Source organism: Lepidothrix coronata, unplaced genomic scaffold, assembly GCF_001604755.1.
Source record: "Lepidothrix coronata isolate B3197 unplaced genomic scaffold, Lepidothrix_coronata-1.0 Scaffold12, whole genome shotgun sequence".
Lineage (NCBI taxonomy): Eukaryota > Metazoa > Chordata > Aves > Passeriformes > Pipridae > Lepidothrix > Lepidothrix coronata.
In genome coordinates this window covers 4,091,403-4,118,993 of record NW_016690192.1, presented here as the reverse complement: position 1 = coordinate 4,118,993, position 27,591 = coordinate 4,091,403, and the positions used below count along the sequence as shown (strand labels likewise).

Sequence of the window (27,591 nt, the reverse complement as noted above, 5' to 3'; positions counted from 1 at the left end):
ATCTAACAGCAGAACGCCTCCTGCGGAAATGATTCCCAACTTGAAACCACAGAATGAAACTCGGTTGTTTATCCATCCTGACTGAAATGTTGCCAAATGGACCTTTAAGTTCTAGCACATCATGAGGAAGAAATGCTGCTTTCTGTTGGAATACTCATGTTGTGGGTAGAGAAAGGACCTGGAGTCCCACTGAGGAAAGACAAAAGAGTCAGTATTTCCTAGGAAACTCTAAACAAAGTACAGAAAAGGAATATTTTTATTTCTTCAGTATCTTGCTGCTGTAATGCTATGCAGACAAGTGTTTTCTTCTCTGTGTGCCATTTTTGATGAAAAAAAATCATTTGCCAAATAATACTGGTATGCTTCTGGTTTAAGAGTTTGGCTGAAGCGGACTTTACAAATGGGACAAGGACGGCATGGATTTTGGAATAACAAACTGATTCTGTGATCAAATTGTTCATCTTTATCACTTTTTGTACATCAGAAAAATCAAATGGGATTTTTATTTTATAACTTGAAAAAAAAATCTTACTGTTAAACTCTTTAAATGTTTAAGGGGAAATGGCTTTAAGGAGTTTGAATGAAAATTGCCAGTTTTTTTGTAAATATAAATGTTATGAAAATTCTTTTACTAATGCCATTACACAGTAGAGAAGGTAGCAAGTTGCAGTGCTTGGGAGGGGTGGCAAACCCAATTTGTGGTTCTCACATCACATATGTTTTTTCACATGCTTACAATAATGGGCTGAAGCTCAAGTGCATTTGCCAAAAGCAGTCAGCTTGTCAGCGACTAGTAAAATTAATGGGAACACTTGATTTTATGGTCTAGCGTTATCACACGGACATATTCCACTTACAAGAGCTCACATTTCATAGACATTCCTTTGAACCTCTGCATAGAAGTCATCAAACTGTTTACATGCAGAACAAAAGAATTTAAAACTTCCTTTTTTTACATTTATGAAACAAAAGTGCAGTGTTTGGGTTCATATGTTTAGCACATGATTTTCGTAAAGAATCTATATATTTTTGCCCTACAGAGAATTGTTATACAGGTCAAATGTGTTTTCCTGATGTTCCTATGCAGTTACAGTATATTGAATTTAGTGGTTTAACACTAAAAAGACAAAAAAAGAAGAAAAAAACAAAAAAAAAAAGAAAAATAGAAAAAGGAAAAAAGGTTAAAGAAATCAAATGATTAATCAGTTTTTAGGGTTATTGTGCAGATTTTGTTTTTAAATTGGCACATTAGGATTTACATTTTTTGTCATGATTAAAATAGGCCTGGAGTTATAAATGTTTTACTTTCTTTCATCTCTGTTATAAGCTAAAAATGGTTTAGAAGACAGAATAACTGGGGTGGCAACTGTTGGTATGTGCAAAAAAATCTCACAACATGATTCCAGTCTTTTATTTTGAATTAGAGAAATTAGAGAAATGTGCGTTACCGAATGTATGTGAATGAAAAATTAGCTGTGAATAGACCTAATGAACCTGCAGAGAAGAGAACTTTTATCCTCATTCACGGTCATCTGATGCTTCTTCCTTAGTCATGTGCAAACAGCTTTGTAGCAAATCTTATTTTCCCACCTGAAGAAAGATCAAGTTTTCTAACTGGAAAAGATATTTAAAACTTGGCAGATTGAGTGTTTCAGGATTAAAAGCAGAGGTAAAAGTGTTTCTAAAGGACATTTCTGTAAGAATATTTTCATAATTTGCACAGTGGTGCTACTTTCTTCCTCAGTGGTTTTTTGGGGTTTTGTCCTACACGTGGAACCTCAAAGACAGTTTTGGTTCATCATAGACATTTGAGGTTTAGTACTGTCAGTGCATTTCCAGTTATGGGGTAAAACGTTGAAAGAAGAGATTTATGTCTCAGAGGATCCATTGACATCATATTTATAGGAAGCGGATCATTAACGAATAGGTGCCGAGGGAATGAGGCTGGAATTTTAGTGTCTCCTGAGAGACGGCTGGACCATCACCACGGACCTTTGTCTTACCTTTACCAATGCTCATAAATAAAAAACAGTTCCAAGTTGTCTTGTCATATGATCGTCCTTGTCATGGTTGAGATGCTGAGTCGAGAGGGCTGGAGGGCCTCTGCACTGTACCAGTATTGTAGATAACTGAAATATCCAGCTTGTGCAATTGTTTAATCCCTCATCCTTCACTAGCACTAAATTCGTCACTTTAAATTTAAAAACCAGGGAATCCCACCAGCCATCCTGTAATCATCCCCCGTAGGTTCTTGATCTTTACCTGTCATGAAAAGATATTTTGATAGATCGTAGTCATCCAAGTGTCTGATGAAACCTTTCATCTAATAACGTACTGGGCACCTTCTTTGCAAAGATGTTTACTCCGTGGTTTTCATTCATTTTTATTTCTGCATTCTGACACTTATTTTTTTAATAAAGATGAGAAAGATAAAATGACTGTTGCAGTACATTTCTAAACCTACTTTAACTTTACCTCAGATAATGACCATTTGTTAACATATACGGACACATTATTTTTAACTTTATGTATAACGCATTCAACAACAATGAAAGAAACCAACAAATTTTTAGAAATTTTCCATTAATTTCTGTAACACACCATGTAATACTGTTATGAATAAAAACATTAAAAAAAGGTGTCATTTCAGTAAGTTTGTTTCATAGCTTTTGCTCTTCTGGGATAATTCTGCCATTCTTAAAGTGCGGTGTTGGTGTTTGGCATGGACAGTATTTTTGACAGTAGAAGTATCTGGGAAAGGAGAAAATCCTCGATTTGGGGAATAACTATCTTGAACACTAAGTGTTGCTTATCTTGCAGATACGTAATTTGCTGATTTTAATTGCTGCCTCCACATTTTCGGCCTCTTTTTGGGTGTTTTAGGGTGAGCATTCCAAACCGGTAGGTATTTTTATCACCTCTTGCAAAATTACACATTCGTGGGACAGGCCATGTTGTTTGATGCTCCCAAAGCTGGTGTACCTTTGCGGCATGAGAAGCTGAAATTTATTTTGGTCACATTTTTCATTCAAGTAAGATTTGAAATTAAAAATGTGCATTTAAACATGACAATTTTGAAACCAGAACCCCCCCAAAAAATATCCAGTAATATGCACAGAACTGAAAGCAAAGCCTTGATCTAGTACCACATGGTAATTATACCACCTTCTGTATCAGTGGGACCTTTCTGCTGCTTGGGGCAATGTGTAGGGTTTGCTGGTGTGAAACTCTCAGTGCCACATGCAAAATAATAATGTTTGATATTCAGAGGTACCAAGTACTGGATCTTTCGGTTGAGAAGGAATAGTACCATTCTTTGCCAAGAGGGTAATGCAATAAAGGTAATAAGGGTAAGAAATACATGTTTATATACAGGAAGAGAGAGAGATGTGAATGTGTGCACATGTACTTTACTGTATTTCTACTTTTTGATGTCTCATCCACCAGAAATGCCCAGTAGGTTGTGCTGAAATATTGATTGCCTTTGTCAATGAGGATTGTTGAAATACTTGGATCCCACCTAAGAATAAAGGTCATTCTGTTGTGATGAAAGCACACCAGCATTAATGTCATTTTGATTTGTATGTGGGCTAACTGTGTTCAGATGTCCTTGGGAGGAAGAACATGATCTCTGGTTCTCAATAAGCTACAAATAATTAACTTACAGTGAAAAAAGACATAGCTAAGCGTGTATTTAAATGAAAATGCATTTTTACAATACAGGCCAAATCTACTCTTGTTGATATTCTTTTGGTACTCTCACTGTGAAGATGGTTGAAAAATCAGAAAAGTTGGCTTATGTTGCACAGTTGCTATGTAAACTCGGTTTAAAAATTCAGAAGGAGCAGGTTTGAGATCTAATCTGGCAGTGGTGAGGAATCTTAAAGTAGGAAAGACCTGGCTGTGTGTTGGCATTGTTCAGAAGGGGAAAAAAGTCTGATTCTTTCTGTGCTGTGTTTGTGTACTGTATTACATTAATACTGCTGTAACTTAAGCACACTAGGAGTCTGTAGATTGTATATGAGAGTATCCAACTCAGACATGCTTAGTTCAAGAAATGGTCCCAATTTAACTAATGCTAATTAAGGCCATGATCTCCTGCAGTAATGAGAATTTATTTAGCAAACAGTTTGCAGAATCAGCCTGCGGTTTTACAGAAGTGAGAACGCTGACAGATCTCTCTTTTCCCTGTCAGTGACTTCTGGGAAAGCAATTGATTGTATAGACTGGGAATATGCAATTTTAACTCCCTTAAGTTGGATTAAAGGCAATGTTTTATGTGCTTTAATCACTAGTCAGTGACAGTTGCTGCAGCAGGGAAGTTAACCTCTTTCTGGCTGTTTGTAGGTTGTGATATGTTTTTCATGCAACGTTTCCTTTTTTCTTTTCTTTGCTTTCTAAAGAACTCCTGTCAAGTTCATATTTTTTACTTTTCTGGCAAATGCTCTTCTCAGTCAGAAGAGTATCACGTCAAAGAAATGAAAGGGGATATCTGTTGGCAGTTTTCTACAGAGATTTGAGTCCGTTCTCTACAATTACCTCTCTAAGCCAGTGTGGAATGCACACAGTGGTGAATGAACAAAGGGAAAGTCCACATGACCACCAGAAAATGGAAACACTGCTCCTGGCTTCTAGTTCTGCTCCTGTTATGTGCCATCAGTGGGACTCATCTCCTGTTCCTGGCTGTACTCTGATGATACTACTGCAAAAGTTATGATTTTTAAGAGTGTTTCAGTCGACTCTCTTGTGACAAGGTCTTATACTGATTTGGTTTTTAGGATCAGCCCAATTCAAAACCTTTATTTTGTTGTTTTTAAATACCTGAGGTAAAGCTGGCATGGGGAAGAATAAAGGGCTGGTTTTTTCTTGCTGTCTGAAAGTGTGGGGAAACTGAATTATACATTTCAGCATGACAGTGAGGAATATGGGGAGATACCCTGATATGATTTCCTGAGTACCTGTGACATTGCCTGTCTCTTTCTAAAATTATTCTACTGGAGGCAGGAAATATCAGGTCTATTAGTGAAACAGCTCTCTGGCTATTAGTTTTTAGAGCTTTAAATAGTCTTATCTCAATGGATGTGTTTGCCCTGTGGCTCATCTATCACCCTAAAATGTTTTATCAGCACCTGAAAAATCTCAATGAGAAGAATAGCCTCAGATGTTGCCCATTCAAGGGGCTTTCAGATACAGAATGTATTTTTTAAAAAAAGGTCTTTTAAGATCTGATACTGTTTGCTGGCTTTTCAGCCCTATTTCATTGCTCCTGTAGCACCACTTCTATCAATACTTCTCACCAGCAAAGAAAGGAAATCACAATAGATTAAAAGAAAATCAGGTTAACAGGCAGCAATCATTGTCCATTCAGCCTCAGACATTTGTGAAAATAAAGGATTAGGAAGAATTATTGCCAGGTACTAGCTGTGAAAAAGCCTTTTCTGGCATCTTTGTCTTCTTTAACAGTCATTAGAGGTCTAAGAACGGCTCTCAGTTGCAGAAGCCAGCTGTATTTGAAATCAGCAGAAGTTACAATGCTGTGATATGTTGCATTTTTTGTAAATTTTGTACTATTTGACATACTCAGATTACGAGTGTCTTGTTTTTTTCTTTTAAAAATGCTGTTTCTAGTTTGAAAATGAGTTTGTGTGTGTGTTATCTTGAGGTCTAATGGAGAGGAGATGGAGACAAGGGATGGGGCATCGTGAGGTTATCTTTCTTTGTATACTCAGTTCCCTGTCTTACCATCTTCACAAGACCTTAGAGCTTTCAGAGTAGGTGAACCTGTGCCAGATTTGGCCTGAGTCCCTATGAGGCATTATTTTTAGTGAATCAAAAGCCAGAAGAGGAGAATAAAGCTCATCAAGGTGAGTTTTTATGTCCAGGGCCTTTCAGAGACCAACCTCAGCACCAGAAAATAACTGTATTATTAAGAAAAAGTGTGATGCAATAGAGTCAGTTGTAGAAAACATTTGAAAACATTCTTTAGTTTTAAATTTTACCATGTATTTGCCATCTTACATTCTTCACCATTAAAGTTGGTGGAAAGCTTCCTCTTACCCTTGAATGAGCCAGTTGTGTTCTTCTGCAGAAGGAAATGTGTTCCGAGTTCCAAAGCAGGGAATAAAAAAGTTGCCTCAGAGAAGGAGAAAAAGAAACTCTCTTTGAAAAGTGACTAGTGGTACTGTAAACAGCTGCTTGCTGGCTCCAGTCTGACGTTTCCCAGGGAGGGTCTCTCACCTCTGATGTGTTTCACAGTTTTTCTTTGAACAGGAAACTGCCATTTTAAAAAAACATCATGTTTGGTGAAACTGTATGGGTTTTGTTTACAGAGAGCAAGGGGTCACAAGCTTGAGTTGGGGTTATGAACTCTGCAAAGGATGTGTTGCACTTGCAAGCTTGATGTTCATAGTGGGCACAAGCAAGGCTTCATTTTCAACTGTGATGAAAGCAACATTCAGTGACTTACAGCGTTGTTAGCACTAAGTGCTTTGGGACTTACAAACAGCTCAGCAGACAGACATAACTATTACAGTCAACCACGGAGGAGCAGCAAGACTGGGGGAAGAGGACACTGTTACAGGGTAACATTCCCGCTGATCCATGGACCCAAGGAAGCAGAAAATGAGCTGTGGTTGTTGTCATAAACTTTATGTGTTAGATCTACCTCTAATTCAACCAGATTGTAAACTATGTGTAGAACTTGACTGTGCTTTTCAGTTCTCTCTGAAAAGTATGTTAATGTGTAGGGAATTCCTTCTCCTGGGTCCCTGCTGCTGTTTTAAGCTCACTTCCTTCTGCTAATGCACCACTTCCTTCTGCATGTTCACCACTGAGATGTGCACAGTGAGAAGCAGCAAACAAAGACAAGCAGCAGACAGAAGCAGATTGCTTGGAGAATTCCACATGCCAGGATCACTGTCATGGTTTGCAGTTAAATCTAGAGGGTGCTCTATATATGTATAATCTTAGTAATCTTTTGCTGATGTTGAAATATTGGTTGTGTACTGTATTTCCCAGCCAGCAAAAGTCCCATGGATGGAAAGGTCTTTTCTGTTAGTTTGTTTTTTGGGTTTTTTTTTGTTATGGACAAATGATTAACTGAATCAATTGTGTCAAAGGTTGAGCAAGCTGTATCACACAGGCACATCTTGGGTTCAGGCTGGGGCAAAGTCATTTGAAATAAAAAAATGAGGCAAAAGAGGCAAACAGAAAGCTTTGCACAGCCTAAGTCATCTTCTCTAACAGTTTGTCCTCCATGTCTAGAGGGCTGTTAATCACTAACTGTGTGCTCAGTAACTCTGGGTTAAAAAATGGGCTGCCTGAAATACAATCTTTTATTTGGAGCAGATTCCTACAAGGATTCGGTTAATGTGCTTCTCTGTGTTAAATTGTTATCATCAAGCTGCCAAACCAGAAAGATGTCGCAGCCGGTTGCTTATTTTGCAGAGACATGGCTTCACAGGCAGAATAATGTCATTTGTAAGGTGACTGTGACACATTAGGGTGTAGCATTTGGCCAGGTAACAGCACTGAGTTTGTCAGATTTGTTTTGTATTAGTGAATATGATTCATTTTATATATAGCATCCATCATTCCCATAATGAGAAAATTAAAATGTATTTATTCTTTGTATCATCAAAGCACTCAGAGATTTATCCCACATTGAGAGACTGTGCTGCTAAAAGCCATAGTTGCATACAGAGTGAGGCTGTGTCTTCTTCGAAGAACCTCTGCTTGTCCACCAAGAGGAAGGGTGGGAAAACACAATGATATTCCTCATTTTGTACAGGGAAACACAGATTCAGAGAACTTTTCTCCATCTAAGATGCTCATTGTAGGTTAAGACTAATTAGGAAAATGAAGGGAAAGACTATTGTGTCCCAGGAATCGAAAAGAAGGGAGAAGTGGCAGGATATGAAGGCTGCCTCAACAAGTAACTAAAGAGACATTCTGCAAGGTTTTGAAGGTCCTGATCTGCTTTTGAAAGCCCAGCTGAACTGATGGGAATCAGCCTGTGGTAAGTTCTCAGCCTGGTGGGATCATTTAAGAGAGAGAATGACTCAACATAGTACCTAGAAAACACCAAATCATTTAATTTAATACCTGACAGGCTTCCATGGGCTCAACAGGTACATGGAGCAGAGAATCTATATGGAATGGCCCAGCCAGAGCTGGGGCTCTTGTCTTCCCCAGCACCACGAGCCCAAGCCCTGCTGAGAGACAGCAAAGGGCACTCTCGGGATGAAGGCTTTCCCTGAGGCGTAAGAATGAGTGCTTATGCCTCATGTCTGGCCTTCCTCTGGAAGACAGACATGAAAAGCAGCAATAAATAAATGATTTTGCACTCTATTCCTAGAAAGCCGACTTGAGTTTACTTATCACTTCCTTCTTGCCAAGACTCAAATATGTTTCATTTGTTGAAATATTCATTTTCCCCATCCCTTGAAAGGAGCATTACAAATGAAAGAGTAAATTGCTTCCAGACAGATCTTTGCTTCCTCCCTGCTTGCCTGCGGAAAGCCGTGTGCTAACAACTGCAACGTTTACCTTGTGAACCTGCCAGGTGCTGGGTCATCTGCTGTTTACAGGGTGGGGAAAAAGCCTCAGTAATTTATCTTCTACTACTTGAACCATTTTCAAACCCCCACTAGCAGATGGAATGGGAACAGTGGTGGTTTCGAGTCGCTGATGGTACCTGGGAGTGATGAGCGCAACACGCACCACGTTCACCCTGTACCCTGTCAAACTGTTGCTGCTTTGTGCTGTACTTGGCATCCAAACTGCTCATTGCTTTCGGTGAGTGACTGTTTCTGAAGCCACGTCCATGGGATGATAAGATAAACAGTCAGATCAGCACAACCTCTCTGCTTTCGTGTTGTGTGGTCCGTAATTGCTGTCTTGAGCGATTTCTGTATTTCTAATGAATAGCGAGAGACATTGTTTTGAAGTCAACACAGTGCAATGTGTCTGCCTTCAGAAAAGTAATCCTCTTGATAAATTTGAGATGACAAATTGCCACAATCGTGTTGTAACAGGGAATTGTTTGCAACGTGCAGCCTTCTCCCATGCTAGCTGCCCAACAGAGTGCTGGGGAGACAGGAGTTTGTTTTCTCGGAATGTGTAAATAGTGAGAATGTGGCTGATAGCTGTTCGTTTCGCTGGTGCTTTAATACATTTTGCTCCTTCAGAGAACTGTGACTGTAGTCTTTCCATTTTAGCTCTGGCATTGTGGAAACCTTGGAGACAGTCATCTCATGAGGGGGAAGATAGTGGCTGGGGTGAAGTAAAGGCTAACACTTGGGGTTCAGGTTCATTATGGGGTTGAAAGGGATTAATGGGTTAATTACTCCCTATTGTAAACTGAGAACAGAGTCTAAGACTAATGGCTTTGGCCAGCTTGGGAAAAAATAGGCTGCTCGGTAAAGAGAGACACTTAAGCCTGGTTTTCAAAAATGCTGAGTGCCCACCAGCCCTTATCATTGGGACTGGTGTTTGTCACAGAGGTGCCTCACCTCAGAGCTGTTTATCATGTATGGCAGTGAGGTACCAAAGTGCTGCCCATGCACCAAGCAACAGGGAGCTGTGGGGCAAGGGCAGCAACTGATGATGCAGATTTTGGCCAGGTAATTTGATAGGGCTTGCACAGCTTGAGGTGAAGCTCAGGTTGCAGGGTCATGGGTTGAGTTTCCTCTGCTGGCTAGATCAAATATGTGTCCTGCAGTCACCCCTCCTGAATGCTCTGCAGGGTTATTCTCATGGTGATGGTATAGAGGACTGGGTCTGCTCTTGGACATTGAAGAGGGAGTCAGGTTTCATACAGAATGGGAACTGAAATCTAGATGTTGCCCACAAAACTTGATGGGGTCTAACGAGTGTTAGTTCTCTTTGGTGTGTAGTTTTGCACAGGTATAGGTCAAGTTGCTCCTTATAGATTGGTAGTTTCACACCTTGAAGCTCTCGTGTTGTTGAGCACAGTGGTGAAGAGTCCCTTAACCTCAGTGGCACCAATGAGAGCGTGGCCAACAGCAGGCACGTCCGATCCGTGAGTGACCTGCCACAGCCCCGCGACTGCATGCTCTCCGCCTGGTCCTCATGGAGCAAGTGTGATCCCTGCCAGAAGAAAAGGGTGAGTGTTTGTGGTCTAGGCATGAAGCCTGAGAAACCAGGAGGCAGAATCTCCTCTGAGCCTTGTCTTTATCATCTGTGGGGTTGGGCGTACAGGAGGCTGCTGAGGAAAGTCCTGTAAGGGTGAGACTGTGGGCTTTTGCTTTCAGGTGGCTTTTGGCTCTTCAGCTCACCAACCCCAGTAATTCCAGTACTTTCCAGGGTGCCTCTCTGTCCTGAGAAGGTGTAAACCCAGGCTTGGTAAAAACTGGGGCTTTTGCAGGGACTTTCCAATACAGTCATTTTCTTCCAGCATTAGTGCAAGGCACTAATAGTCCCCTCTGGGACCTGGAGACACTTGGTGCATCTCAGGATTAAGATGCTTTTTCTTGTCTGCCAGCCAGCATTTTCCACCCGAGAAGCCCCATCAAATGAAAGTAATGATCCCAATAGCATGAAGAGCAAAATCCCCCTTGCTAGAAAGACCTCTGCTAATGAGTTGGAGAAGCTGTTCCCAGGCTTAAGCAGAAATAACCAGTGATGGGAGTTGGGAAGAGTGAAGCTTCGTATCAAAGAGTTAATCTTAGAAGCTGGGGAAAAAAGGAGGGCTAACATATTGGATGGAGTAATTGACTGCTTCACAGCAGTGTTGTGGGCGGAAAAAAATCCCTAATGATACAGAGGGGCAAGTAAATACACTGACAGAAAATAACAAGGGATGTCGTTACCAGTGCTAATTGAAAGAGAGGAGATGGAACTGAATCCTTCCTTACTCTTGCAAAGTCCTGCGCTACCCTGTCAGGCTCATTTAAAGCAACTGTCAAAGAAAAGCAAACTTTCCTTCATCCCTTCCAGTCCTCAATCTTTCCTTAATAAAATTAAAACTGTCGCAGATCAGAAACCTTTGAAAGTAGGCACATTATTAACATCACACTTTCTTTGCTGACACTTTTTTTTTTTGATATGACAGTACCCTTAGATCAGTTTTCCACACCACAAAGATTGTTTTTTAACTAGAGAAGCGTAAAATTCACAATTTCTGTACACTTGAGTCAATATTTTTTATTTCATCACAGTACAGATTTGCCCGCCTGGAACAACCCTCTCAGTTCAATGGAGATCCCTGTGATCACTCTGACAGAGAAACCGAAGACTGTGTTACAAATAGTCCTTGCAGGAATAAAGTTAGATGTGATGGGTTTGTGTGCTCAGTCACAGGTAAGGACTTGTGGAGTGGGAAGTGGGAAGTGGAGGTGCTCAGGTGGCATCTCTGACACCACTCTGCTGAACTTTCTGCTTTTACAAGGGTTTGCTGGGCCAAAGGGATGTCGGGAGTTGACCCGGCTCCATCCATGGTTGTGTTTGCATCAGTGGTTTTGAGTGAGTCCATTAGCCAACATCTGTCAGTCTAAAGCATGTTTTTACATCTTCAAATAGGAAATTAAAACCCACTTATATCAGTAAAATCTATAGCACAAGTGACAGCAACAGGAGAACATGCACTGGGGCATCCTTGACATTCTTTCTAGGTTGAGCAATGAATTTTAAGATTAGGAGAGTTTTGAGCAAAACTGAGCAGTTAAGAGTTTGGTGATCCATACAGATGAAGATTTTTTTTCCAACTAGATTTGAACCATTCATTACAGGAATCTTTTATTTTGTTTCTAGACTGAGTCAGAGAGTATGATCATAGGTTATTTTATGTGGGTCTTACACCTTGTGTCCTAGGGAGATGCATTACACGGAGGCTACTCTGCAATGGGGACGATGACTGTGGGGACCAGTCAGATGAAAAAAACTGCAAAAAGGTGTTTAAAAAGTGTGACCAGAAGATGGAACAATACTGGGGAATAGAGAATCTGGCAAAAGGGTAAGTCAGTGACTTGCATGAAATGTTTTCTTACTTAAGGCTAGGAATGATCTTATGTGGCTTCAGACATAAACACTGACCAGAGAAAAGCTCTAGCAATTGTTGTATCCAGAAGTGAGTTAGGATCCAGCAACCTTTGGGAACCTCATCCAAAGTCTTGTGGACATCAGCCTGTTGGAGTGAGTCTAGAGGATGGTCACCAAGGTGATTAGAGGAATGGAGCACCCCTTCTATGAGAAAAGGCTGAGAGTATTGGGATTGTTCATCCTGGAAAAGAGAAGACTCTGGTGTCACCTAACTGTGCCCTTCCAGTATCTGAAAGAGCTACAAGAAAGATGGAGAGAGACTATTTACAAAGGCATGGAGTGACAGGACAAGGGGGAATGGATTCAAACTGACAGAGAGTAGGTTAAGATCAGAGATTAGGGAGAAATTCTTCCCTGTGAGGGGAAATTCTTCCCTGGTGAGGCCCTGCCACAGGCTGCCCAGAGATGATATGGCTGCCCCATCCCTGGAAGTGTTCAAGGATGGATGGGGCTTGGAGCAACCTGGTCCAGTGGAAGGTGTTCCTTTCCATGGCAGAGGAGTTGGACTAGATGGCCTTAAAGGTCCCTCAACTCAAGCCATTCCATGATTCCATGAAATCAGTATCTTGGATTGCCTAAAATATGAACCTTACTATGAGTTTGTATCTTTACACCATGTATTGATTTGGAGGAGGAAGAGGGAGTTCAAAATTTCTTTGATTTCTTTCACAACAGTGAGAGATGGAGGAATTTATGGGCTTTGCTTGACTGGAGTAGGGTTAACATGCATCTTAGCAAACTCCAGCTTTGTGGGGATTAAAATCCAAGTCTGAATTGATCCAGCTTTTACAAGATAAGACTGCAACAACTTTCTGTAAGATCAGACTGTGTGAAAAGAGTTTTTTCTCATTCTGCAGGGAAAAAATGCTTTTTACATTAAAAAAAAAACGGAAAAGAAAAACTCCTATTGCAAGGAAAAAGTTATAATTTCCTCGTTATTCTCTGGAGATATGGCTGCTGCACATGTCATTGCTAATGCTTTGTACTTCTGAGTTTAATCAAAATTAAAAATAATGTTGGACTATTATAGGAACATGCTTCTCATCTCTTTGAAGCTACAGTTGCTCAGTAATTTGCTTTTAGTGGACTTCCCATCTTTTCAGATTGTTCTAAAATTAGAGTTAATTTTTTACAGCCTCAGAGTCATTATCATGCAAGCCTCTCTCCCCAAAATAAGGAGAGGCAGGTCCAACAGAGTCCTGGAACGCTAATGGGGACACGCATGGACTACCAGCAATTTATCCTCTTTTTTTTGGTGAAGTTTTATCTATTTACACTTATAACCATTTGAGTTTGTGGAAGTGAGTGCCACACCCTCAGCTGTGTGCCATGAGGGTGGTGTGTGTCCTGACAGTGAGCAACAGAAGGGTTTTTACTGCAATACATCCCACCAGCAGCAATAGGAAGAACATGTTATGGAGTTTTATCTCCTCATCTAAAAAGATTGCAGTGCTACATCTTTTCTTAGAGCAGATTTCTCTCCATCATCCAATGAAATAAAAAAAAAATATTCCCATAATTTCAAGGATTAGTTGAACAATTCCTTGACTACCTTTATTCTTGTACCCTGACAATTTTTTCTCTCTTCTACTGACCTCTGGTTGATCCTTGACCAACCTGGCAAAGATCATGACTGATAAACCAGAACAAAGAAACGTGAATTAAAAATTGGTCTGGATTAATGACGTGGGTTGGCAAACCTGTCTTTAAATTTCCTGCTGGATGCAGTGAGCATTTGGTGATGCTCAGCGTGGGCAGCCTGACAGGGTGAGGATTTGGCTGGTGAGGGTTTGTTCTGCTCGTCCCTGAGAGTTCCAGCAAAGACTACAAAAGCTACCAGTGCTGGTGGCAGTAACACTGGTGTCATTCATAGCTGGGTGCTGAAAATTGCCCTTCATATTTATCAAGTGTCAAAATTTGACTCTGCCTTTTGCTTCCATGTTAGTTAGGTTCTTCTGCAGCAGCTGGGTTGGTTGGACTGTGAAAGAGGCAAAACTTTCTTTTGGGTTTCAAAATAAAGAAGTGCGAAACAAAAAGTCCTCAGCCAAACAAAGCAATCTTTTGCCTTTCTCAGCCAAGGCATTTAGTGTTTACCTTTAAATTGATGATATTGTAAAATTTGCTGCTATGCTTCATCTACAGGTTAAATATTTTCACAAACAACTTGGAAGGATTAGTTCTTGATCACAGGTACTATGCTGGGGGATGTTCTTCCCATTATATCATGGACACAAGATTCAGAAAGCCATACAATGTAGAAAGCTATACACCAGAGGTATGTCTCAGATTTATCTGCAAATAAACACACATACATATATTCCAAGAGGTTTAGTGCACAAAACCAACAAAGCTTCATTACCAGATCATTTTATAAAAGATTACAAAAAATTCTTGACACCCAATAGGATCAGAGTGAATTTAACCCTATTGTAGAACATGATCATACTCAACATAGTCCATGATGCTGAACACAGCCCCTTATAATATCCATGTGCACTGGAATAGGTGACAGTGTTCCCTTGGATCTTATCATTGCAAAAGCTGAGCCTTTCCTTCCCAGTGCCAAGAAGTGTCCAAGAGGCCCCAAAAGGTACCCAGTGGGCATGGGGAGGTTAATTTTAGACAGAATTGTGGAGTGCCTTAAGAGCCAGGCTGGGAAAGTTGCCCTTGCGCAACAGCTGAAGGTTGAGCAGCACCCCATGTGCTTTGTATGAAAGGTTGTATCTGTGGTGCATCAAAGCTATATTTCAAATATTATATATTTGACCTTAATGCTTTTGATGACATAGCATGATATTTTTGAGTGTTGCCCACTAGGAAACCTTTTCCTTTTAGAATTCATACTTTAATTGGTGCCTGTGTTTAAGACTTCACCTTCTTTGCATAAGATTGACATATTAAGTGAAAGCCTGAGGACCTTGCAGTATGGAGCAGATAGTAGCTTTCCTGCTGCTGTAAATCAAGTATTCTTGAAGTATCTGTGTTAATAATAATAGTGCTTTGCAATTATACAACGCTTTTCATCTTCAAAGTGCAAGCATTAATTCACAAGTATATTTGTATCTGCATTCCTTCCTCATGCTTCAGGTATACAATCACTATGCAGGAAATGAGACATGTTGTTTTTCCTTTCTGTTTAGACCAAAGGCAAATATGAATTTACAATGACTGAATATGACTCCTACTCAAATTATGAAAGCAATGTCCTGAAGGCAAAGGCTTCACAGTCAAGCTTCAGCTTTGGTATAAAAATACCAGGACTGTTTGAGCTCGGTTACAGTTCAAACGACAACAGGTTCAAGAAGTTCATTCAGAGGATGAAAAGATTTTCTTCAACTGTAAGCATTGTTCCACTTAATTCTCTTGTAACATGTTATCTGTTAGTGTGTGTGTGTGCCAGTTTGATGCTCATCATCAGGTCAGCAGCCATGACTGGGATAAATGAAATCTTTTCCCCCACCAGATTTTGCCGTTTGGTCAAGTCTTTTCTACAGCCACAGTGCCTTCATTTGTGTTTATGGCATCCAGGAGCTTTTCCATTCACGTCTCAGCCAGGAACTGAGCTGCCTAACCTCTGGAATCAGCCACAAATGATTGAGAGGACTCAGTGAGCCTCCTGGGTCCCTTCCATCTGTGGATATGCTATGATTCTGAGTGTGGTCTGTGCAGTGCCCTGCTGGGCATCCACATTTGGATGTTTGTAGTCAAGTCATTTAAAAAAGTGAAACTAAGCAGCCTGTTCAAATGGTCTCCTCTCCTTACAGTCACCTTGCTACTTGGAGATGTTCAGGTGACAGTCCCCACGTGGCCATGGGTGCTGGGTCATGAGAGGTTCTTACTTCTGATGCCAAAGCAGTCTGGGAGTGCAGCCAACACAGTGGCTCCTCCAAGGAAATCTGCAGAGGTAGAATTGGGGTGTAGCTATCGAACCCCAGAGCCCAGAGTTCCCCTTTGAACTACTGGTGAGTGATGGCGACTAAGTGAGATATCTGGGGTGAAAGGAGGGCAAATAGGATCTCTGCACTTCCAGGAATTCCTGCACCTGTACATGCAGTCCAGGCACTGGTCAGTGGTGCGGGTGGCTGTTGTCTGTGTGATCCCTGCAGAGTATCACCTCACACGTGAAGGGCCATCTCTGGTTTTAGGTGGGTTCAGCAAGGCAGGAGCTGTTGTGTTGGTAAATGATAATGCAAACAGCAAGACCAAGCTGTTCCACTGTAGGGCAGCCTTGACAATAACATAGAATGAAAACAGCTAGCAGGCCTTCCGTGGGTTTAATTATAGACTAACCAGTGCCATTTTGCTTTGGCTGATGTGATCTGTCTGCCACGTGCATCATTCATCAGAGCAGGACACACACCCCACAAAATAGAAAAGGCACCATCACTTCCAGTCTCGTCTTCGGAGGTTTGGTCACAACTGTGAGCTGAGGCTGGCTTTAAGCTGGCTGGAGATCTGTAACTCCTAGGACTGCTTTATGAGATTGAGTCTGAGATAGTGTGCATCATCATCTGCTTTCTTTGTTTCATCTGTTATTGCTGTAAACAAACATAGCTCTTATCAGTGGTTTAATAGTATCACTGATCTATGTCTCCCTTCAGGATAAAGTACACTCAGGAATGGCAAAGTATTCCTTGTTGCTATTAAACTTGCATTTGTTTCCTGAAAAGTGGTATTTCCCACAACAAAATCAGAGGTATATAAGAAGCATTTGCAATAGATATCCAAAAAGAAACCCAATCCTAAATCTCTATTTTATTATATAAGCTGCAGAGTTCTGTATTGAACCCTCCCTGATGTGCTCATCCTGCTGGGTCAAACAACTAGACATTTAATCCTTTGAACATGTTGAAAGAAATCTTCTATTCCTGACTTTTATGCCAGAAATGGGGGAGATAATATTTATCCATGTATGCATATCTACACAGAGACATACAAATATGTGTGCATGTATGTGGGAGTGCTTGTGTTGTCTTCTTTCCTTTGAGTTTTGATAACAGCATATTCTATGAAATATGAATATGGATTAGCCAGAGAATTACCATTTCACATATAAATCATGATTTCAGATGTCAGAACTTTTCAGGAGAGAGTTTGTGACAGACAAAGGCCGGTCAGTGTTACTATGGGTGGAGCAGGCTCGTGGGGTGCTGCTGCATCCTTGCATCCTGGGTATGCCAGAGCAGAGCCTGGACCCTGCCTTTCCCTGTGTCCCAAGAGTGGCCTGACTTTCAGAAACTTTACCACTAAAAATTTTGCTTTTGCAAAGTTAAAAGATTTCCAGTTGCAAACTGTAAAATTGATAAATCCTGACCAGCGCTAATTGTTTAAGAGCAAATAACCACACACTGTCATGAGAATGACATCTCTCACTTCTTCTGGGTTCTCTTGTGTTTCTGCATTTCATGTAGTCCAGCAAATTCATCCATGCCCGTTCTGAGCTGGCTGTTGCTGTTTATAAGCTGAAGCCCCGAGCCCTGATGCTGCACTACGAGTTCCTGCAGAGGCTTCACCAGCTCCCGACAGAGTACAGCTACGGGGAGTACAGGGAGCTCTACAGGGACTACGGGACCCACTACATCACTGAGGCCACTGTCGGTGGCATCTACGAATATACTTTAGTCATGAACAGCGACGAGCTCCAGAAGGCAGGTATGTGCATCTGATGGTTGCAAAGGAGCTTTGGGACCAGTTTTTTCGTGGGAAAACCCCCCTGCAGGCACACAGTGATGGCTCAGGTCTGAGATGAGAAAAGAGAGATGGTGGAAGAAGGAGTTAACAATGTCTAAAAAAAGTCCTGCAGGATGTGGGAGTAGAAGTGCTTTATGGCAGTGAATAAAGAGTTTTTCAAAGCATTCTCAGCATCATGGGCTTGTCTAGTGGTCAGGCTGTGGGTGCTCCCAGTTCACAAAGAAGGGCCCAGTAGCAAGTGTTTTTGATGACACGTTTTGGAGGTTGACAAGAGGTTGAGATGAATGAGAATCATGGATCTTAACACTTTTGTTAGCTTTGAAAACCTTCACCTAAGTTCTTTTTCCATTGCCTTTCAAATGGCAGTTTTGAAACACCTTTAGCCTTGAGAGCTTTTCCGGCATGGAGGAAACAGTAAATAATTTGCTGGATGACTCTTGTGCCTGACATTGCTCTTGCTCTTTGACTCTGGCTTCCTTTGTTGCAAGAAATGATGATTGTTGTGTAGGACAGAGCAAGCTATGTGACATTAATCAATAGCTGCACTCTCAGTTATTTATTCATTGGCATGAGAGTGAGGACCTGCCTCCGCTGTCTGTTTGCAAAGGCATTTAGTGGACTCTGCTGTAGGTGATGCTCAATCTGTTTGCTCTGCTGTCGAGGAAGTTCCTTATCCTGTAGTCAGATAGAGCCCCGAGGGACAGAATTTAGATTCAGATTTCACATATTCAAATTTTAACACTGTTTCCCAATTTCAGCTGTTGGTGTGGGCCCATCACAAGCCACATTTGCTTGAACTAATGTGTATTATTGTTTGCATCAAAATGCTCCACCCATCAGTGTCTTCCAACCTAGATCAGGATCCTGCAGCAGTAGCAACATCTTCTCACTGTCCCCAGTACTGAGCTGGGCTGTAAGTTTTCACCGGGGTTTTTTAGGTCTGTTTTCTGTGTATATGAATATAAAACATCAAACAGTTGTATTAAAACGCTACAATTTTTTGCTGTGCATTTAAGGTTATTCTCTGAGCGATGTCCAAAAATGCACCCAGAATGGCTTTAACATTGGTGCAAATATTGATGAGGTCTATGTGAGGCTTGGAATAAATGCGGCTGGCTGTAAATCCATTTTTAAAGAGATTGGAGGTAAGCATGAAGCACTTCTGCCATTTCATTTATAGCCTTTGTCACAATGAAAAGAAGATTTTTTTGATCTTGCCTGCCTGAAATATTTCCCAACTTCCTCCCAGCCACTTTTGAGTCTGCTGACTAACCCCAGCCAGGCTTAACAGAGGGAGAGATATCTCAAAGCTTGGGTTTTTCCCAGGATTTTCTTTACTGAGTGGAGAGTAAATATCTGCTCAGCATCCCCAGGAAAAGTAGGGAAGGATCAACCATTACCCACCTGGCTGTTGCTGTGTTACTAATCCCCCACCTCTCAGCAGAGCAGCCCAGCATGCCCCTTTTTGCACCCAAAAAAGCTCTGATGGGCTAAAAAGGGAGGTAATGGTGTTGTGGGAGCCTCAGGGAATGTGGGGAGCTGGGGGTGTGCAGTGGGAGGAGGGTGCACCTGAAAATACATGGAGGAGAACAAGCAATACTCCTGGTGGTGAGGAGCTGTGGATGGACCTGTGAGCTTATAACCATAGGGTAGAAATTTAGGGGAGAGACATAAGGTGCAGAAGAGGAGCATGGAGTATTCTTACAAGGGATCAGGAGGGACATAGGACACACTTTGTAGGAAACCAGGTGTGAAGCACTTGTAGCGTTTTTCCTTTGCCCTCTGACTGTGATGGATCCTGTGCAGGGGTGTTTTGCTCTTAGCTTGTATCTCAACTGCAGTCCACAAAGACATAACTGGGCAGAGCTGGCCACTTTGTGAATGTGTTTTTGCAGACAGCACCTCCAAAAAAAAGTATGTGGAAGATTTCATTGCCCTGGTTCGTGGCGGAGCAAGTGAACACATCACCACGTTGGCCTACAAAAACCTGCCAACAGCTGCACTCATGCAGGAGTGGGGAGATGCTGTACAGTACAACCCTGAAATCATAAAGCTAAAGGTACTTATCTATCACTTCATTCAGCCTTACTTAGATGAGCACCTTGGAGAACTCTGTGTTCAAATAAACAAGATTTAAAGAAACAAACCCAGAGGAATAATAGACCTTATTGTGCAGCATAGTTTCTCTAAGATTGGGAATTCAGAAAATCAAAGGTGTGATGCTTTAAAAAGAGTGTAGTTGGAAGTACACAGAGTGAATAGCTTTGACCCTTGTAATGTGGCTGTGCAGATGTGATTCTTTGCTGATGCCAAGCAACAGGCAAGACAATCCACCTTCTCTTTTACCAGTGTATAACTTATCAAAATATATTTCTGACAGCATAGATTTTATAAGGACTTCTATTTTTCTTGAAATTTCTCATCTTCTGTGAGAACCAGTGACAATTTAGCAACAATCCTTTCAGTTCAGAAGGTCAAATAGTTCATCATACATGCCTGGATGTTTGTGGAGTTCAGCTAAGCCTTAAAAAGAGAAGTTAGGTTTTGAAGAGTCAAGGATTTTTGATCCTGAAGAGTTTTAAAAGTGTAAAAAGTAAGCAGAAGTATGTAGCAATTCTGCTTCATCTTTTTAAATGTCAAAATAAGTGGATAGTACAAAGGTGCAAGAGGACATTCTTTTAAACAGAGGTTTGAACTGGTAGTGGTGGAAGTTGATTTTATTATTGTATGGTTGTTTTTTATTGTAAAATTTAGTTTTAGGCAAAAATACTTATATTTCTAAAAAGCATTTGTTTCTCAAGAAAGAGGTGAATTTTAAAAATATGAAGCAAGCAAAAAATCAGTTATTTGGAAATGCAGCCAGTGCCTGTGTGGCACTTTTTGCAGCAGAGGTGTCTTACCCAAGCCCCCAGTGTGCTGTGGATTGACCTTCCAGAAAAGCATTGGGAGGTCTCAGGGCAGGAGACAAGAGAAATGCAACCCTCTGCACTAGATCCCACGCACAGAAAAATCTCCCACAAGAAATTATTGCGTTCTTTGTCTTGCCTGGCATCAGTGACCAGGCTGCCCAGTGAAAAACCTCAGACGGATGTAATTTAGATTTGGTATCTTCATTTCCATACCAATATCCCTGTGGGGCTTGAAGATCAAAAGTGCCAAGTGAAGTGTGACTAAATGTCAGCCCAAGAATGCTTAGTTAGGGAAAACTAAAGCAAATCAGTTCATAAATCATCTGCTGAAGGGACTTGGCAGGTCACTCTTAGTGTATTTCCTCATTTGTATGATCTGAATTCAAAAAGCAAAGTATGGATCACAGATAATTGATGAAGAGTGGATGTACAGCATCAGGAAATTAGTATTTTTTTATTGAAACATTCTTTAGTTCTTGTAGTTTGAGCCTGTGATGGCAGAAAGATGATCTTTCATGCTTACTTTGTTGATGTGGCCTGTATGGCAGCATCTCTGTAGTGAGGATGGGAATTTGGGATGGATCCTCTGGTGGCACACGGCAGTATCGTCCCACTGGCAATATTGAGACCCCACTTTAACTTTCCCTTGTTCTCAAGAGAAAAATAATGAGTGAACCAAAGTCTCCTTGATCCCCTTTTGCATGTTCACCATGTTGTGCATCCCCTCGTCTTCTCCCACCAACCCAATCCGCAGATGGAGATCAAATCCTCTCCCTTCTAGAAGGCAGTGGAAACTCTTATCTTGGCTCCATAAAGATAGAAATCAGTCTTGAAATGCAGAAGTGGTGAAGGTGAAGGTGCTGATGTAAATGTCTGTGGCTGATGCCTCTGGCAGCGTTGGGGGGCTGTGGAGGGAATGGAGGAGATTTTTGTGGATGGGTGTTCGGGGACATTTATTAGACCAGAGTAAGAGATCACTCAGAAAGTGTAAGTTTGAGCAAATCTCATCTAAAAATATCTTTATCAGGAAAATGGATGAGAAAGGATTTAATGGAACTCCTGTGAAACTTTGCTTGTTTGTTAACTAACAGTTTGGCTGTTGTATTTTTCACACATTTCCAGCTGCTTTGGTGTTGGAAACCAAGGGGAGCATCCTTCTGAGTACTCCTGACATTGTGGCTTTGTTGTTCACAAGGTTTAAGTAAATAGTAATGGGAAACCTGGAGCCTGTACCACACAGCCTTCATTTCCCTCTCCAGCTGTGCCACCACCGAGCTTTGTGATGTTCACAGCATCTTGAACTTGGAAATTAATGCAGTTTCTTGCCTCCCTTTAGGCAGAGCCGCTGTATCAGCTGGTGACTCCAAATGACTTTGCCAGTGCAATCACAATAAAAGAGAATCTGCGACGGGCTCTGGATGAGTTTCAGCTGGAGACCAGTTCCTGTCGCTGTGCTCCGTGCCGGGGCAATGGCACCCCCTTCCTGCGAGGTACAAGGATTTTGAACCTCTTTTTTACCCTCTTAAGAGAAATCATTGGGAATTTGTGGAGAGCGAGGAAGGTTGGCTCTTTAGTTTCCCCTGTCATTTCTTTATCAGGTAATTACTTTATTTTTTTAAAGTTGGTCTGTTTGTAGAGTCCTGGTGAGTAAAGACAGTAAAGTCAGGGGATGTGTCTTTTTAATAGGAGTGACCATTTGTATCACTTTTATGGAAGAATTTGTTCCTTCTCAATTATGCGTTTAAAAAAAGCCTTTGACATCTTTAAGTCTCCTCCCTTGCTTTTAAGATTGCTTCCATCCTCCTGGAGAAGTGACTACTGTCTCAGCATTAATTAGTGTTTGTAAAAGTGTTTTGAAGATGAAAAGCACCATATAAGTGCCAAGTACAGTGATCACCACCACCTCCCCCTGTTTCTGATAGAAGCTGTCCTCTTTTGTAAGCAGGCTGTGATTTAAAAATGAAGGGGAAAAATAATCAAATTCAATGAAAACTGCTCTGCCTAAACAGACATAGATGATGTGATGAGAGCTTCTAACAAAGGGACCATTTTGTCAAGTGCCTAATTCCAATCTGCATCTGCAAAATTCCTGATGAGAATCATTATCATCAAATTGTATCTAGTGCAGAAACGATCACTTCAGGTACCACCTAGTTGATTATAGCACTTCAAGGATTTGTCTCATGATGACCCTTGTTTAAATAACTTTTTAGGAGCTGAGTCAGGTTAGCGTTTCATTTAGGATCTTCTCAACAAGAGGTTTTAAATGACCATTTATTTTCTTAAGTGGGAGTTCTCCTCTGGGTTCCTGACATGGGATGCACATCGCAGTCCTGGGCAGCCACAGCAGGGATATGTGGGCTTTTCCTCTGCCACAAAGCCAAGCTGGGATACTCCTGTCCCAGGTACTCGTTTCTGATGCTGCAGTTTGCTCCCTCTCAGCTTTACCAAGAGCTCTCTCTAGAGACCCCACCTGCAGTGCTGTGTCCAGCTCAGGGACCCCCAACATAAGAAGGACATGGAGCTGCTGGTGGGAGACCAGAGGAGGCCATAAAGATGCTTTGAGAGCTGGAGCCCCTCTGCTATGGAGACAGGTTGGGAGAGCTGGGATTGTTCAGCCTGGAGAGGGGAAGGCTCCAGAGAGAACTTGGAGCACCTTTCAGCACCTAAAGGGGCTCCAAGAGAGCAGGAGAGGGACTTTGGACAAGGGCCTGGAGTGACAGAACAAGGGGAAATGGCTTTAAATTGAAAGAGGGCAGGGTTAGATTTGACATTTGGAAGAAATTTTTCCCAGTGAGGGTTGTGAGGCCCTGGCACAGGTTGCCCAGAGAAGCTGTGGCTGCCCCACCCCTGTAAGTGTTCAAGGCCAGGTTGGACAGGGCTTGGAGCAACCTGGGATAGTGGAAGCTGTCCCTGCTCATGGTGGGGGGGTTGGAACGAGATGATCTTTAAGGTCCCTTCCAACCCAAACCATTATGTGATTCTGTGATCTCTTTTGGAGAGGAACAGGGGGACTGTGTGGACCCCTGGTGTGAAGAATTACTGCTCCAGTGTGTTGGAGGTTGAGCTACAGTGCAGTGGCAGGAACAAATGGCTGGGGAGGCAAGAGGGGTGGCAGGGTAGTGACGGCTCCCCTCTTTATTGCTATTTCATCCTTTCGACATTGCAGAAAAATGATGGCATTTCACCCACTGTCCCTTCCTCACAGACTATGAAGTGCTGAAAAGAAATGAGCGTCTGCTGGGAAATGTGACTTGAAGTCTCTAATTCCCACCGTCTCTGCTTACTTTTAGGAACAGAATGTGAATGCTTATGTCTCCTTGGCTACAGCGGCGTCGCTTGTGAGATCAGCAAGAGAAAAGGTGAGAGGGACCCCAGGTCTGAGGAGACAGTCCCAGCTGCATTAGGAGTGTAGCTGATGGATGGGGAGTGATGCCCAGCACTGGCTGTCCCCAGTCTGCCCAGCCCAGTGCACCAGGGCTTAGCTGACATCTGCAAAGGTGACAGATATACTTTCCCCACCCTGTTCTGAATTTCTTTGCACTCTCGAGGAGGAGAGTTTATTTTTGCTGTTCAAAGCTGCATGTACGTGCCTTGCAATTGTATCAAAAATATGAACTTCTGCCTAATTGACAATCCATGACAAGCCTCAAGTCTCCTCCAACAGCTCTGTTTCCTAAGTTTTTCCCTTTGAATAAGCCAGCATGTTGCAAACTGTTGTCCCCCAGATATGCTACCATGCATTTTAATCTTAAAATCTTATTATGTTGTTTTGAAGCGTTTACTAATGCTTCTTGGTCACTTGATATTGCTGCTGTCTCCAGACTGATGTTTTTAACTCCTTCTAGTTTAGGATGATCTGTGAATTTAATCATTTTGTTTACTTCTTCCAGCTCATTAATTTATTTGCTAAATAATACCAGATCCCAGGCACCCAGAGCTCTGGCACCAGTCTGATGCAGTGCATTTATCACTGCTTTGTTTACAGTCTTATCCAGTACTCATTCTGTATGGCTGTGTCCTAACTAAGCTAGGCTGAAATGCATTTTAAGCCAAGCTTTCACCAAGCAGGGGGTCAATTTTATAGGTGTTTCTAGAAAAGTCCGTGGAGCCTTAAACTGTAGAGTAACACCTTATTTCAGTCTGCTTATCACACGTGCAGTCACATCCAACCCTCCCAAAGACTCACATCCATCCACTTGTCAACATGGAACTTCCTTTCTCACGCCCCTTTCCTCCTTTTATCTGTTGCCTCCATAATTCTCAGGATTTTGAATTTATGTCACTCACATGCTCAGGGTCCAGAAGAATCAGTGTAATAGGAAAAGCAATGGAGAGAAAGATGAATAGTCAAGCTGTTGTTCATTGAAGTGCTAACACTGCCCCTCCCACCTCAAAACGTGGCTGAGAAAAGTTTACTTGGTGTGTTTCTTATCTAGGCTTGGACTAAGTCAGAGACAGAAACATCCTACAAGAAAATATAAATCTAATTAACCTTTTTTGTCCTCTTTAACCTTTTGTCTTCTTAAAGTGTAGTTTGAATAAACACCAGAAATGTTGAACAAAGAATTAACATCTTTAAAGCAATCACTCATTGTTAATGACTCCAGTATATTGTTAGACAGGGGCAGAACTGTTTGTATTCAAATGTGATTCATGGAAGCTGACAGCTCTTCCCATGGAAAGACCTGCCTTACTCTGACAATCATTTCCTGCTTTGGGTTTTTTTTCCAGATGCTGCTATTAGTGGAAACTGGGGCTGCTGGGCCAGCTGGTCTCCATGTTCAGGAGGTCAAAGAACAAGAAGACGACAGTGCAACAACCCTGCCCCACAGAATGGTGGTTCATCGTGCTCAGGGTCAGACTTGGAGACAGTTAATTGCTAGAGGGAATCATTAGGAACTTACAAAAAAAGTGATGGGCGTTTGGAAAACTGGTTGGGAAGATGTCACCTGACTGGCTTTCTGAGTTGGCCTCTCTCTGCTCATGGGTCTCATCCAAGTGTATACTGAAGTCAGAAACATTTTAAGACACTGGGAGCTGAGAGTGTGTTATGAATCACACCTTTGGACATGCCTTGCAATTGTCCTGTGGGATTGAATGTGCTTACTGACCTTAATATTTTGCTTTTTTCCTGTCTTTATTGCAATGGGCTAACTGAGACAAGCTTTATCTCCTGCTGTAATTGGAAGCTGCATGATTTAAAATTGTACTGTCTTGTTTTCGAAGGTTCCTTTGAGATAAGAAAAGACTGTTTGATCTGAGGCGCGGCAGAATGTGCGCTAATATGCAGCTTCTGTGAAGACAGCTGTGTCATGTGGAGCAAAATACAGCATGTTAAAGTCCAAATCTCAATGAGCACAACAGTATCTAATGTGACATTTAAAGCCTCTGTGCCTCACTACCCCAGTTGCCCAATTTATTGTATTTAACTTAAATTGTCTGTCGTATGAGAAATCATCTTTAAGGAGTGGAAACCAAATGGTGACACCAAAGCCTTGTGAGACTATACAGTAGTTTTTCTCCTACCACAGTAGGAGATGAGCCTCCTCCTGTCCTTTCTGAGGTAGAAGAGATACACCAAATATCAGATGTACCCTGGTATGCTCAGATACATCAATGCTCTGGTTCCTTGGGAAGGGGAGGGAAGGACAGCGGGATGCAGCTGGGATGGATGAGGAACTGAAAAGCAGCTGCTGCTGCTTCTGCTGCTTGGGGATATTGGAGAGCAGGAGAGATGGCTACACTTGATGGAGAGGCTGTACCTTGACTAGGGATGTCACTCCAGGATGCCAGGACCCTCAGCTGGAGCAGGATGAGCACCAGCATAATCATACAGTCACAGAAGGGTTTGGGTTGAAAGGAACCTTAAAGATCATCTCCTTCCAACGCCTCTGCCATGGGCAGGGACACTTTCCACTATCCTATGTTGCTCCAAGCCCCATCCAACCTGGCCTTGAACACTTCCAGAGATAGGGCAGCCACAACTTCTCTGGGATAAATTGAACTTTTTGGAGCAATTGGTTGTATATTCCCTGAGGTGTTCTACCTGTAGTAGCTGCCTCTGTCCCAGGCAGGCTCTGTTTCATCTGTTTGATCCCATCGAAGTCTGTATTTCAGTAGCTACACTGCTAGTCCACTCAGGGTAGGACATCTGACTTGAAGAGAGTTTGCTAATGAAGAGCCAAAGCAAATGATTTGCCCTTTATTACTGTCCCTGGAGCTGTGCATCATAATGCAGATGTAACAACAGAGGAACTTAGAATATTGTGCACCATGTCATGACCAACCTGAGCCTGGATCATTCCGGGGACTTGCTTCTTACAGCTTTGTTGGTGGTTAATGATTTTTCCAAAGACATTTGGCTGGGCCTGCTGTAAATAACCAACAACAGCTTTGCTCCAAAAAGCAATTCCATCAGTGCAAAGTTGTTCATAAGTATTGTGAGTCTTCTAACATCCGCAAGGTCAAACACTCTTCTGAGGGTTTTTAGCAGTGCTGGTGATGGTGGGTTGGTATTCCCAGTTTCTCCCCTTTCAGACTGATGTTGTCTAAATGTAATTCCTATAAGAACAGCTCAGGCTCTCTGACATCTGAACAATGGAACATGCATTTAGTTGTAGCCCTCATGCCGCCTCCACACTTATCGACAAGGTTTCTGTGACAGCTTTAAGAAAGGCAGAGCACATTGCATATGTAAAAGATGAGTGCTCTATACTCATTATGGGCTTCACAATTTAGCTGCCAACCCAAAACATTTCCCTTTTCCGCTGTGCAGCTGTGATATCTTTTGTGTGATAGAAATTTGCCAGAAGATTAATTTTGGGTCATGGTCAAAGAGGTCACTGCTTGTGTGAAGGATGACATTCCTCCAAGTTTTTGAAGGCACACGAGAAGCTCTGCAGCTGAGGACCCTGAGCATGGTTCCTGG

At 41.9% G+C, this 27,591-nt stretch overlaps 2 protein-coding genes across 18 annotated transcripts in view; both read left to right on the top strand.

The window, feature by feature from the left end:
• Positions 1-2,637, top strand: part of DAB1 (DAB1, reelin adaptor protein) — a 434,251-nt gene extending 431,614 nt beyond the window's left edge. For all 16 annotated transcript variants that reach the window (XM_017805607.1, XM_017805611.1, XM_017805605.1 and 13 more), the window contains one exon: positions 1-2,637. This exon is cut by the window's left edge and continues 635 nt beyond it. The gene's annotated coding sequence lies outside the window, so the exon portion shown is untranslated.
• A 5,945-nt stretch (positions 2,638-8,582) lies between these two features.
• On the top strand, positions 8,583-26,712 carry C8B (complement component 8, beta polypeptide). Of its 2 annotated transcripts, none has more exons than XM_017805717.1 (12): positions 8,583-8,796; positions 9,955-10,126; positions 11,181-11,322; positions 11,833-11,974; positions 14,203-14,335; positions 15,201-15,398; positions 17,472-17,712; positions 18,768-18,896; positions 19,647-19,810; positions 21,997-22,150; positions 23,954-24,022; positions 25,395-26,712. In XM_017805717.1, the coding sequence occupies exons 1-12, from the start codon at positions 8,705-8,707 to the stop codon at positions 25,544-25,546; spliced, it is 1,788 nt and encodes a 595-aa protein (XP_017661206.1). In that variant the 5' UTR covers positions 8,583-8,704; the 3' UTR covers positions 25,547-26,712. The 2 variants fall into 2 exon arrangements, with proteins under 2 accessions (XP_017661206.1, XP_017661207.1); XM_017805718.1 differs by having other exon boundaries at positions 8,584-8,796; positions 9,976-10,126.
• Positions 26,713-27,591: the final 879 nt, after the last annotated feature.